Below are 14,254 nucleotides of genomic sequence, written 5' to 3'. Positions count from 1 at the left end.
AGAAACAGCTGATTCCTGTCCAGAGTTCGGAGCGGTCCGGGGGGCTTGCAGGTGGCATGATGGAGGCTTTTGTGCACTTCACCAACCAGACGCAGGGTCGGGAGAGACTCTTTCGGTGAGAGGGGAGCAGCGCAAGGGGAGGGGGGAGAATACCGGTAAGGGGGTGGCGGGACCCTCCTTCCTTTGCAAGGAACTTGCAGACCCCTTCCTCCCCATGCTCCCCCTTGGGCTAAGGCAGAGAAATTCTGGGAGTTGAAGACCCCAAGTTGCCAAGTTTGAAGACCTCTGGGCTAGGGCACCCATCTGGTTGGGTTCAGATCGAATTAAGATCTGATCAGATGAACAGAGTTGGAAGGGACCTCATAGTCCAAATCCCCCCTCCTCACTTCCCCCCCCCCACCCACCTCAAGCAGGAGACCCTAAACCAGAGGTCTTCAAACTTGGAGACTTTAAGACTTTAAAGTTGCCAACTTTTTGGAGACCCCTGCCCTAAATCATCCCCAACAAATGGCAGTCCAACCTCTTCTTGGAAGTCTCAAGTGATGAAGCTCCCACAACTTCCGAAGGCAACTTCTGTTCCATGGATTGATTGTTCTCCCTGTCTGAAAGTTCCTCCTTATTTGCTGGTTGAATCTCTCCTTGGTCAGCTTCCATCCGTTATTCCTTGTCTGGCCTTCAGGTGCTTTCAAAAATAGCCTGACCCGCCCCCCTCTTCTCTGTGGCAGCCCCTCAAATATTGGAACACTGCTATCATGTCTCCCCTGGTCCTTCTCTTCACTAGACTAGCCATGCCCAGTTCCTGCAACCGTTCTTCGTATGTTTTAGTGTCCAGTCCCCTAATCATCCTGGTTGCCACAACCCTCCCCACTTCAATTCCTTTTTTTGGGTTGGAAGGGATCTTGGGGGTCTTCTAGTCCAGCCCCCCGGCTCGAGTAGGAGACCCTATACCATGCCAAATAAGTGGCTGTCCAGTCTCTTTTTGAAAGCTTCCAGTGATGGATGTCTATGGAGATTCTCAGTCATTCAGGTCATGGTTGTCCTTTGAAGACTTTTCGCTTCTAATCCAAGAAGCTTCTTCAGCTCTGACCCAATGGTGTGGAATGGAATCCAGTCAGAGCTGAAGAAGCTTCTTGGAAGCAAAACATCTTCAAAGAAAAACCAGAAAGTCCAGTTGCCTCTTGAAAAAAAAAAAGCATCTTTGGGACTCCAGTGATGGTGCATCTACAACTTCCAGAGACAAACCATTCTGCTGATGAATTGTTCTCCCTGTCAGGAAATGTCTCCATAGTTCTAGGTTCGGTCTGTCTTGAATGATCTTACACCTAAGTACTTCTTGTCCTGCCCTCAGGTGCTTTGGAAAGTAGGTTGACCTTATGAGATTCCTCCACGCCTTCACTGGAAAAGTTTTTAGAAGTTCTGAGAGATATTTAGCACAGAGCAGCCCGCATGGAGCTGTATAGCAGTCTCAAACTTCAGCAGTGGATCTCAGGAAATGTTTTATGACATTTTATATTAACATCGTGAGATGCCTTCGTGATAATTTTTGCTGTAAAATGTTTTCGAAAATTTGGCAAGTTTCAAGTCCACGGGACTCGTGGGTTCTGGATTTTAGTCGAAGTCCACAGGAAAAACCAACCAATCAGGTGTAAGGCAAGGTATTCCTGCACACCCTTGGACTTCATCAGACTCCATGAATCAGGATGTGTGAATGTGGGCTACAGGTATCTTTGCACAACCCGGTCATCTGCTTCCTTGAAACAACCTGTTCCCTGGTGTTATGCAAGACTCCGGTTCATGCATACTGAGTTTGTGCAACATGTTAAGGCTCATATGCATCATGGTTGGCCATTGTGTGATGACAGTCACAAATCTGATAACTTGAAGGAATTGTAGGAATGCTTGCATTGAGGCTTGCTTCAACAGAGGCATCAGTAGGTCTGATATCCTTAATTTATATTTGACATATTTCTTCATTGCTCTTCACTCCTGAGTGTATTTGCAAACATGGCTCTACTCCTATTATGGAAATTACACAATGTAAAAATAATGCTTAATGGAGAAGAGCCTCATGCTGGGAAAGATTGATGGCAAAAGCAGAAGGAGCCGACAGAGAATGAGGCGGCTGGATGGAGTCACCGAAGCAGTAGGCATGAGCTTAACTGGACTCCAGAGGATGGCAGAGGACAGGAAGGCCTGGAGGAATGTTGTCCATGGGGTTGCGATGGGTCGGACACAACTTCGCAACTAACAAAAAATAATAATGATAATGCTTGTCAGCAATGAAAGAGAGTGGAGAATTGCTGAGATTTAACAGGTGTCGGGGGTCAAAGTTACCTTCTCTTGTGGATTGTAAAGGTGAAGAAGTCCCTTTTAACTCAGCTATAGGAGACAGTGCTCATCTCCAAAGACATTGAGCCTGCGCTGTCCGAAGACATTTCTGTGGTCATGTGGCCAGCTTGATGTTCTGGAGCACTGTTAACCTTGTGGATTGTACACAACCATAAACTACTTCCCTAGACAGGCAAAAATTCCCAAACCTGGTGCCCTCCAGATGTGCCCTCCAGATGTTTTGGGATCACAATTCCCTGGATTCCCAGCCAAGGAAGCTTTTGGACAGGGTGGTAGAAGATTGAAGGAGATCCCATTTGATGGAAATCAGATCACGAAGGGGAAACGATCCCGGCACCATCCCTCAAAATATCAATAAAATGTAAAAGAAAACCCAGTAGGAGAAACAGACTTGCCTGATCATTCCATAGGGGAAGACTTTTGAATAAAGAAAAGAATGTGAGCATGATGGTCTTACTGCCTTGTGTAGGTGTGAGAACCTGGGGCGCGGTGGCTCATGGCTAAGACGCTGAGCTTGTCGATCAGAAAAGGTCAGCAGTTCAGCAGTTCAAATCCCTAGTGCCACGTAACAGAGTGAGCTCCCATTACTTGTCCCAACTTCTGCCAACCTAGCAGTTCAAAAGCATGTTAAAAATGCAAGTAGAAAAATAGGAACCACCTTTCGTGGAAAGGTAACAGCGTTCCGTGCGCCTTCGGCATTTAATCATGCCAGCCACATGACCATGGAGACATCTTCGGATAGTGCTGGCTCTTCGGCTTTGAAACGGAGATGAGCATCATTTCAAAAAACGGAGATGAGCACCAGAAACAACTAGCACATATGTGCGAGGGGAACCTTTACCTTATAGGTGTGAGAATCACAAACAGCACATATACCTCTATGTAGTAATTTCCCCCCATCTCTTTCCCCCAAAGTTGTTGAGCGGGGGGGGATGGGGGGTAACCATTCCAAAGAGTTGCCGATGCATGCATTGTCTCAACCTTACCTGCTTCGTGTTTTTATTTCCTGGTGTTATGTAAACTTATCTTTCAACATCGCCTGCTGCTTTCCAAGGGATTGCCATTGGTTGGACCGCTTCACCACCCACCTCACTTCATCCCCTCAAGGCAGTGTGTGTGGGTAGCAATCACTCCTCCAATTTTATCTTTGCAACAGTACAAACATCTGTGCGATAAATCATACTGGATGTGAGCTCTAGGCTGAACGGATCAGTTTTGAATGAAACTGAACCCCAATCTCAAAAGTCCTACTCCAACCGTTGACCGGTTATCCCAAGCGGCAGCTTGATGTGTAGCACAGGAAAAGGTGGTGTGAAGCTCCCTGGTTCAGTTCCACGGATGTTCAGGTAGGAAGGAAAAAGGAGGAAATATAGCATTGCGACCTATCATTGATGATAGGTCTGTCTATAGATCCAAGGAATTGGCTATTGGTTGATTCATCCCATTCCATTAGGATACCTTTTGCGTAGGGTTCAAAGTGTTATCCCATTGGGCTAACACTTGCACCACCATTATTCTCCTGATAAGCCAGCACTGGGCAAACTTTTTTTGGCACTGAGCTCCCAAACCCGAGCATGCATGCATGTGTGTGCATTTGCACACGTCCGAGCACCGGAAATCTGATGACCAGCTGGCCAGCGTGTGCATACCTGCTTTGGCCATTTTCCAGGCCATTTTCTAGCCTTTTTCAGGCCATTTTCTAGCCTTTTTCAGGCCATTTTCTAGCCTTTTTCAGGCCATTTTAAGGTGGTTTTTTGGGCCATTTTAAGGTGGTTTTTCAGGCCATTTTAAGGTGGTTTTTTGGGCCAAAACAGCCTGAAAAACAGCCTGAAAAAGGCCCCAAACAGGTGGCGATGGCACGTGTTCCCACAGAGTGGGCTGTGCGTTACACCTCTGGCACATGTAAGTTTGCCATCACAGGGGTAGACATTTGGAAGGAGGCAAATGTTTTTCCTTTTTTTTTTTAACAAGCAAATGCTTTTGGAAATAGAATAATTGACTATAATAGATTCTCATGTGCCACTTGCAGTGTCTCCTCTGATTGAGCAACGTTACCCTGTGCAAAACCATATATTAGAGCGTTTGCCTTAGAGCAAAACAGTCCTGTAGCATCTTTTGCATAGGGTGGGACCTGCACTCCTATATTATAACTATATACGTCTCGGTTTCATTGTGGGAGGACACAGCCTGTGCTTTGCCTGGGATGTGTGACCAGCGATGCGCCTCTCTTTCCTTCCCTTTCCAGAGCAACTCAGTACTCATGCATGCTGCTTAGCTATATTTTAGAGCGTAAGACTCACCGAGAGAAAGTGGTTATGAAGCTCAGACTTCTGGAATCGAGCATGAACTCAGGACGCAAGAGTGAGTATGTCAGTTTTAGATACTGCCTATTGAAGAAAGAAAAAGAAATGGATTGCTGATCGTCTCAAAATAAGGGAGAGGTGGGCGGGACAGAACCAAAGAGAGAGAGAGAGAGAGAGAGAGAGAGAGAGAGAAAGAGAGACAGACAGAGACAGAGAAGGAGAGAGAGAGAGAGAGAGAGAGAGAGAGAGAGAGAGAGAGAGAGAGAGGGAGAGAGAGAGAGAAATACTGAGTACCAGAATTGGATTACAGATTAGGAATTTTGTAATGTTGCCCAAGCAGGGATGTGGTGGCTCAGTGACTAAGACGCTGAACTTGTCAATCAGAAAGGCCAGCAGTTCAGTGGTTCGAATCCCTAGCGGTGCGCAACGGGGTGAGTTCCCATTACTTATCCCAGCTTCTGCCAACCTAGCAGTTCGAAAGCATGTAAAAAATGCAAGTAGAAAAAATAGGAACCACCTTCGGTGGGAAGGTAACAGCGCTCCGTGCACCTTTGGCGTTTAGTCATGCCGGCCACATGACCACAGAGAAGTCTTCAGAAAGCGCTGGCTTTTTGGCTTTGAAACGGAGATGAGCACTGCCCCCTAGAGTCGGGAACAACTAGCACATATGTGTGAGGGGAACCTTTACCTTTACCTTAAAGCAGGGGTGTCCAAACTTGGGAACTTTAAGACTTGTGGACTTCAACTCCCAGAATTCCCCAGCCAGTCCACAAGTCTTAAAGTTCCCAAGTTTGGACACCCCTGCCTTAAAGGATTGTAGCTCCTATGAGCCCTTTGGTTGGAATAACCTAATACATCCAGATTTGTCCACTGCAGGAATATTGGTAGCAAAGCCCTTTAAATAGATCTATGCTCAGAGGCTTAAATTCTATATTTTTCTCCTCCTGCTTTCCTGAGTCAATAGACTTTAGGCTGTTCTCTTGATGGCCTTGGGGGGGGGGGAGGGGGGATGATTGACATTATGGCTTTCTCCAAATAGGAACTGCTGATTCCTACCTGCTGATCTTCATTCCTTGCACCTGAATGGGAAAGTCTGCTTTGCTTATTAATCAAAATTCTCCAATTAGCATGTCACTTCATGATTATTGCATTCCCATGACCTGGATTGTTTGTGTCCTAATCTACATTTCACCCATTCGCATGCATGAGAAATGTGCTATTGCTATTTATTTATTTATTTATTTATTTTGGGCTGGGGAGGGAATAGCCTGTTTGACTGGCCTGATCCTTTCCCAATGGGGTGTTTGCATTTTTAAGCACAGCAATCTTTTTATTTCCATTTAAAATCATCCCCATTCAGGGCATTTAACCAGAAGCCAGGGAGCTAGTATATGTATGTTGGGTTTTGCCATGATAAATGTCCTTGCTTGGGGGCTTGGTATATGCCCCCCCCCAGCCTTTCCTTTAATGGTGGGACTTAATTGCAGGAATGGTGAGGGATCCCATCACTGTAGCTTGGTCCAAAACATTTTTTCCCCCTTTAGATCATTTTTTTTTTCTTTCTGTGGCTGGTCTAACCACTTTCTACTCCCAGCTCATTAAGCAATCTTCCTGTAAGTACTTCCCATGCCCTAAAGTTACCCTTAGAGGCCTAATTTATATGATATGAACATTTATTGATATGCCGCAACCCTGATGGAACCTTTACAATGGACAATTTGCTCCTGGCAATGATAAAGCTCTTCAGACCTACTTTCTGGACCTCAAATGCTATAGAATGTCGCATGCATGCTTTAAATTCCTTGTGTGTTTAAATTTTCATATTCTTTACATAGTTACTGAAAGTTTTCTCTATTTAGATTATCATACTAATTTTAAGTATCATATTTTCTCTTTTTAATGGCAGATGTCCTGCAGAAGATGGAGAGAGTGCGAGATGATAGAAATTAGATAGATAGATAGATAGATAGATAGATAGATAGATAGATAGATAGATGATAGATAGATAGATAGATAGATAGATAGATAGATAGATAGATAGATGATAGATAGATATAGATAGATAGATATTACATATGGATGGATGGATGGATGGATGGATGGATGGATGGATAGATAGATGATAGATAGATAGATAGATAGATAGATAGATAGATAGATAGATAGATAGATAGATGATAGATAGATAGATGATAGATAGATAGATGATAGATGATAGATGATAGATAGATAGATAGATGATAGATAGATAGATAGATAGATAGATAGATAGATAGATATTACATATGGATGGATGGATGGATGGATAGATGATAGATAGATAGATAGATAGATAGATAGATAGATAGATAGATAGATAGATAGATAATAGATAGATGATAGATAGATAGATAGATAGATGGATGGATAGATAGATAGATAGATAGATAGATAGATGATAGATAGATATAGATAGATAGATATTACATATGGATGGATGGATGGATGGATGGATGGATGGATGGATAGATGATAGATAGATAGATAGATAGATAGATAGATAGATAGATAGATAGATGATAGATTGATAGATGATAGATAGATAGATAGATAGATAGATGATAGATAGATGATAGATAGATGATAGATGATAGATAGATAGATAGATAGATAGATAGATAGATAGATAGATAGATGATAGATAGATAGATGATAGATAGATATTACATATGGATGGATGGATGGATGGATGGATGGATGGATGGATGGATAGATGATAGATAGACAGATAGATGATAGATAGATAGATAGATAGATAGATGATAGATAGATGATAGATAGATAGATAGATAGATAGATAGATAGATAGATAGATAGATAGATAGATAGATAGATAGATAGATGACAGATGGATAGATGACAGATGGATGGGTGGGTGAGTGGATGGCCTAATTACAGAAGATCACCCTTGATGAAATGTAGGAGTAGCCATCAATGGAGTGTTTTAGTAATAGCTTTCCAGGACTGGAACTCAATCTAAGACACAAAGTTCATTTATTTCCCCCACTTTTTTGTCCGTTGATGTGTTAACATTTGTATGCTGCAATGAGACATTTTTATCCTTATCAGCTCTTTTCTAAAGGGCATTTAAGGATCGCACATTTAATTATGACCTGGGCTTACCAAAAGAAGACTCTGTGTGGGTTGTCTTTTGTGGGTTGGCAAAGCCCCAGGTGGAGGAGCAGCATTCCACTTTTAGAGATCAAGCAAAGGATTATAAGAACTCCCTATGGATTGGCAATTTGGAGACCTCAGATATTGGACCAGGACTCTCAGAGTCCCTGCCCATTGGGGTGGACTTAAAGTTGCTCTTGGTTAAAACCGTAGGATGTTCTCAAGGATCTACCCGTATACTTATGAGCTAGACAGGCAGAAATAAGGATGCACAAAAGGTTATATTGTGGGAAATCGGCCATTCTGAGTGTTCCAGAAGTGGCACCAGAAACTCAAACCACACTGTGATTGGAACATTCTGGGGGAGATCATTTTGCGTGCGTGCGGTCACACACACACACACTACCATTATTGGCTGAGCTACAGTCATGCCTAGGCAAGGTAGCCCAAAAAAGAGATCTTGAATTATGGTCCAAAGCTGATGGAGTCCATCGTTGCAAGGAATGAATGAGTGGCACCATAAGATTCCGGGTCTTTTCCCCCCCTAGCATGTTTCATCTCTGGTTTCTCTTGCAGTGTTTCGACTTGGCAATGTTGTACATGCCTTGGTGGCTGCCCATCAAGCTTCCCAGTTGCCCTACGCCATTCCTCGCTTCTGCCTGACGGCCTCCAATGTGAACCGTGTGATGTACTTCGCCTGTGACACCGTCTTGTGGGTGAAGAGCATTGGGCTCCTCTCGGAGATCAACCAGAAGAAGTGGCGCAACTGGGCGACCAAGTGCTACTACTATTCCCTGGTGATAAACCTGATCAAGGATTTTTATGAGCTCTGCTGGCGCATGAAGCAGACAGCGTGCAGCCAGAAGCCTGAAAAGGCCTTGACTCCTGGCAAGAAGAAGTTCCAATTCCTTACCAACGGTGAGCTACAGACTTTCCTCCTGCTTGTGTTCTTCACATTAAAGGACTATCCACCCCTCTTGCTGGATACAGTGAAGAACCTTTGCGACATCTTCAGCCCGTTGGACCGTCTGGGCATCTACAAGACCAACCCTGGAGTTATAGGGTTGTGTGGTCTTATCTCCTCCCTGGTGGGAATCCTTACTGTGATGAGGCCGCACTTACGGTTGAAACACTGAGGTTCTCTCAGGGCTTCCCTTTGGCACGGCGGCATTTCACGCTTGGTGCATATTGGCTTCCCCTCTTTGATGATGGAGTTTGGTCCTCCCTACCCCTAGTAGCAAGGGTGGCTCAGTGGCTAAGATGCTGAACCTGTCGATCAGAAAGATTGGCAGTTCGGCGGTTCGAATCCCTAGCGCCGCGTAACGGAGTGAGCTCCCGTTACTTGTCCCAGCTTCTGCCAACCTAGCACTTCGAAAGCATGTAAAAAATGCAAGTAGGAAAATAGGAACCACCTTTGATGGGAAGGTAACAGCGTTCTGTGCGCCTTCGGGGTTTAGTCATGCTGGCCACATGACCACGGAGACGTCTTTGGACAGTGCTGGCTCTTCAGCTTCGAAGCGGAGATTAGCACTGCCCCCTAGAGTCGGAAGCGACTAGCACATATGTGCGAGGGGAATCTTTATCTTTACCCCTAGTTCAATTCTTCTTTCTTTGTGCTGTCACATTGGGCAGCCCAATGACCTGGGATATGTTTGGAGAGGGATAATGGCTCTCGATTGAAGATTTTTCTCCTTCTATGCAACAGAACCAGGAAAACTGTCACTACTCAAGATGGGATAGTATCAAGCTTTGGTGAAGAGCCGGTCAGTCTTTTATCCTGGGAAAGAAAACAGCATATTCGAAGTGAATTTGGAATAGAACTGCCTTTTAGTTTATGTAATTCCTTCCCTCCCCACTCCCAGCATTGGTTGTTAAAGAGTTTATTGCTGTTATCTGGGATGAATTCTGGACCTTAACAAACCCTCTTTAACCAGAAACATTAGACTACATGTTCACAGGCAGCCAAATTGCTGTCTCTAGCTAACTTTTAGCTCCCGTATTTTTCGGAGTATAAGACACACCTCCTCCCCCAAAAGAGCGTGGAAATGTTGGTGTGTCTTATACACTGAATGCAGCCATTTTTGGCCTCCCGAAGCCCCACCCTCGAATTCCATTTTTGCAAAAACTGGCGTTTTTGCCTTCCTCCAGCTCCCAGAAGCAGGCTTCAGCAGGGCTGGAGGAAGGCAAAAATGTCCCCATTTTTGCAAAAAAAGGCCCATTTTCCATCTGTTTTTTTACAGAAATTGGGGCGTTCTTGCCTTCCCAGCCCTGCTGAAGCCTGCAGAGCGTTCCTGGGGACCAGGGAGGACAAAAACTATTTTTTCTTACTTACCTCTTCGAAATCTTGGTGCGTCTTATACACCGGTGTGTCTTATAGTCTGAAAAATATGGTATTCTTGTTTCTGGTCAGACTGTGAAGTTGTTGTTTTTGTATGATTTTAGTTTTTATGCCAGGTTCATTCTTTTGCCTATGCAATCAAGGTGAGCATTTGTTCACCCAAAAACACATTTGATCCCCTCCGAAAAAAATGGGTATACTGTACGGAGCATTGTTTTCAGGTGCTAAATGTGCAGTGGAGGTGAGGGAGAAGTGTTTTTTTTGTGTGTGTGTTTGTACTTAAACTATGCATTACTAGAAATGAAACTGTTTACCTCAGTTGGCAGTTGGGACTAAGAAGCAGTATTGTGCCTTTTTCTTCAGCATTCTGATTCTCTCTGAAATAAGTGCAATTGTATTTGGCTGAGAAAAAAATGTAAATAAAAGAATATCTAAACCTTTCACATTGCAAACGAGTCCACAATTTGTTTATAATGTACTAGCCAATAATTCAGTATTGTCCGGGTATTTATTTATACGGGGAAAATGTCCAGACCAAACATAATTTCTAATGTTTGATTTTCTCCCTTACCAGAGGGAGCGCCTTCGTACTGTAAAGCCTACAAAAGCAACTTCCTGAGTCCTGATTTCAGCAACAATTAGTTAAAAATGTTTTCCCTGTGCCCCCAGAAATGTAATTTCTAATGTTGGATTCCCCCACCCCCTTCCCCTACTGTGAAGCTGTTACCTCGGCAATTCCACTGCGCTGTACTATAGAAGCCATTTTAAGGCACAACAGGCTGTATCTTAACAGAACACACACACCGAAGGGGGTTAGGGGTGTCTTACCCCCACAGTATTTGTTTCCAGAGAGTAAGTCATCTGTGTACCATGTTTGGTTGAAATTGCTCGAGGCGCTCCAGAGTTATGCTGGAATACACAGGCACGCACGCAAACACAGCCGTTTTTTATATATATAGAAGAAGATAGTAAGATGTATACAGGTAGTCCTTGACTTACACTTATTGACCGTTCAAAGTTCCACAGCACTGAAAAAGGGACGTGTCCGTTTTTTCAGAGTTACGACCTTTGCAGCTTTCCCATGGTCCCATGATCAAAATTCAGACCCTTGGCAACTGACTTATATTTATGACGGTCGCAGTGTCCCGGGGTCATGTGGTCCCCTTTTGCGAACTTCTGACAAGCAAAGTCAACAGGATAGTCAGATTCACTTAACAACCAGGTTAGTAATATCAGCTGCAGTGATCCACTTAACAACCGTGCCAAGAAAGGGGGCAAAACTCACAACAAATGTTTCACCTGATAACAGAAATGTTGGGCTCAGTTGTGGTCATAAATCAAGGACTACCTGTAGTTGGTTAAGTGTCCCTTTGGCAAAAGAAGGAGCGCTGTTTAGCCATATTTTATTCCCTTCAGCTATTTGAAAGCAGCTAGTTGGGGAAGGTTATTTTCAATACTTTTTCAAAGAATACAAGACAAACTGTAATTAGTAAAAAAAAAAAAGGTAAAAACTAAACTAAAAAGCCACCTACATTATAGCATAGCCTTTATTGTCATTGTACAAAATAAATACAACGAAATTGGTTAGCCCCACGGTGGGATGGGCAGCAAGTAAATTTAATAAATAAGGTAATAGAATAAATAGAAGGCTGCACACACCCACAAAGTAGAAAATCAAAACTAAAATTGATGGGATGAGATGGGATGGGAAGGGAAGGGAAGAATGAAGGGAAGGAAAGGAAAGGAAACAGAAGAAGGAAGGGAAGGGAAAAGGGAAAGGAAGGAAAGAAAAGAAGGAGGAGAATACTTTCTTATAGGAAAATTTGATTGGTAACAGAACTAAACTCAGGCACCATTTTGATATGGGAGTCATTGGCTTTTCTTAATGCTCTTTCTGAAGAAGCCGTGTGCATTTTGTGGACCCTGAAGTTGCATTATCGAAGTGCATGAGAAACTAAGAGGACATTTGTAAATGAGAGCCACATGAGAGAGTAAACGAGAAGAACTGGAGGTGGAATTTAAATGAAGTTTCTAGTTTCTCTACCAACATCTCCATGTCCTAAGAGGCTGGTTAAATTTCTCTGCATATGCTGGGTCTTTATTGGTTGTTGCCAAATATTTCATTTTGGAAGGGCAGCTGCTCTTTGTGCTTCGGTGACTCTTTGCCAGGCTTAAGGGAAGAATTTCAAGTTTACATAACCTCTCTTGCTTTTTTGCCTACATCATGGAGTAACGGATTAGGGTGAAAAGCATTGAACATGCAAAGGGGGAAGGGGTAGTGCAACGAAAATAAATGTTATTTATTTTAGCATGAAAATGAAACATATTGAAAACTGGGGAATTCACTGAAGGATTTTTCATGGTTATAAAGGAGTAGCTGGCAATATCTGAGTACAGACATCGCAGGCATTTCCCTAGGTGCTTGGCAGGCTACTTCTTGTAGCTGACTCTCAAAACATATTTTTAAATTAAAAATAAAGAAAGAAATAGGTGGTTTCGATGCCACAAAAAAAATCCCACCAAGCCCTGGCATTATGCTTAAAAGTAAAGATAAAAGTTCCCCTTGTACATATGTGCTAGTCGTTCCCGACTCTAGGGGGGGTGCTCATCTCCGTTTCAAAGCTGAAGAGCCAGCGCTGTCCAAAGACGTCTCCGTGGTCATGTGGCTGGCATGGCTAAACACTGAAGGCGCATGGAACGTTGTTACCTTCCCACCAAAGGTGGTCCCTATTTTTCTATTTGCATTGTTTATATGCTTTTGAACTGCTAGGTTGGCAGAAGCTGGGACAAGTAACGGGAGCTCACTCCGTTACACAGAGCTAGGGATTTGAACCGCCAAACTGCCGACCTTTCTGATCGACAAGCTCAGCGTCTTAGCCACCGAGCCACCTATTGACATTTTGCTTATGGGTTCACAAAGGTCTTCCTTATATGATGTATAACATCCAGAAAGATTGTCATGGATGGTAGATGGATGCTTTTGGATAGACCTTGACTTAGCAGCAGTTTTATGAGGGTGCCCATCACATACTTTGATCTATAGCCCCAGGACTTTGTCAAAGGAAGAGTGTCAGCGTTCCATATATCATGCAGAATTAAATCAGAATCCAAGGCAGAGCTATCCTTAAAGTTCCAATTTAATAAGACAGACATGTTGGCAAGAAACTGTGGAATCCCAAATCTAAAAGCTTCCTGGAATTCCACCCAATTGAAAGTTCATGATCTTATCCCCACACCCATAAATCCATCACATGGTCCACTCTTCTTCGGCCACGCTGGCATCTCCACCCAGCTGGTTCCGGTATGGTGCAAAGGTGCGAAGACAAAAGATGACCTTGGGCTTCTAGAAAGGAATGACAACAACACATTCCACAAGTCTACTCCTTTCTATTCCCCCTCCCAATTACTACACTAATGAAACAGCATAGGAAAATAATAGAGAGTGTGGCAGGCCAAAAATCCTAAAAGGAATATAACTTCAGGCCTGACAAAGAGAATATTTGCAGGTCAGGGTTGAACTGGTCCTTGGTGCTTTCTGAACTTGGTTGGTTTTTTTTTTTTTTTTTGCAGATGTTTCATGACCCAAACTAGGTTAAAGTGCAGTTGAGTAATGAAACTTTGACAAGAAAACAACTAAGCTCAGAGAGGACAAAGGACCCCACTTTGCCAAAAACAACTATACTACCCCATGACAACAAGACTGCTGCTGGCTTTGCACAAATTAACATGAAATGTAATGGTGTCGAGGCTAAATAAGGTGAGAAGGAATGGCTGATTTGCATTGGCTTTTCCGTGCACAATATGGGGATCTTACTCTCGACAGGCCCAGTATCTCTTTGCACACTCCCCTGACAAACACTGCAGCTGATTCCACATACAGCATTGGCCTAATACATTTATATTCTTAGACTGGGAAAGTTGCATGTGTCTTTAACAACTCAGAGGTAGTGTTATAGAATCCAATCTGGCTCAGTCGCCAGGAACAAAAGTGTAATCTTTTAAAGACTAAGAGCCACGGTGGCGCAGTGGTTAGAGTGCAGTACTGCAAGCTCCTTCTGCTGACTGCAATTCGGCAGTTCGAATCTCACCAGGCTCAAGGTTGGCTCAGCCT

General features: G+C 43.5%; 1 protein-coding gene across 1 annotated transcript; it reads left to right on the top strand.

Moving 5' to 3' along the window:
- The first annotated feature begins 2 nt into the window (after positions 1-2).
- PEX11A (peroxisomal biogenesis factor 11 alpha) lies at positions 3-10,573 on the top strand. Its single transcript, XM_081965114.1, has 3 exons — positions 3-115; positions 4,595-4,710; positions 8,382-10,573. Exons 1-3 carry the CDS (start codon positions 57-59, stop codon positions 8,939-8,941), a joined length of 735 nt encoding a protein of 244 aa, XP_081821240.1. The 5' UTR covers positions 3-56; the 3' UTR covers positions 8,942-10,573.
- The last annotated feature ends 3,681 nt before the right edge of the window (positions 10,574-14,254 follow it).

Source organism: Natrix helvetica (assembly GCF_964273705.1).
Source record: "Natrix helvetica genome assembly, chromosome: 12".
In the NCBI taxonomy this organism is placed as follows: Eukaryota; Metazoa; Chordata; class Lepidosauria; order Squamata; family Natricidae; genus Natrix; species Natrix helvetica.
This window is presented reverse-complemented; position numbering and strand designations above follow the sequence as displayed.

What these genes read in the sequence shown, in the direction of transcription:
- PEX11A (XM_081965114.1), top strand. Translation starts at nt 57, where the DNA reads ATGATGGAGGCTTTTGTGCACTTCACCAACCAGACGCAGGGTCGGGAG. An exon ending in GGTCGGGAGAGACTCTTTCG is followed by an intron (nt 116 to 4,594) that starts GTGAGAGGGGAG and finishes TTCCCTTTCCAG; the next exon opens with AGCAACTCAGTACTCATGCA. An exon ending in CATGAACTCAGGACGCAAGA is followed by an intron (nt 4,711 to 8,381) that starts GTGAGTATGTCA and finishes TTTCTCTTGCAG; the next exon opens with TGTTTCGACTTGGCAATGTT.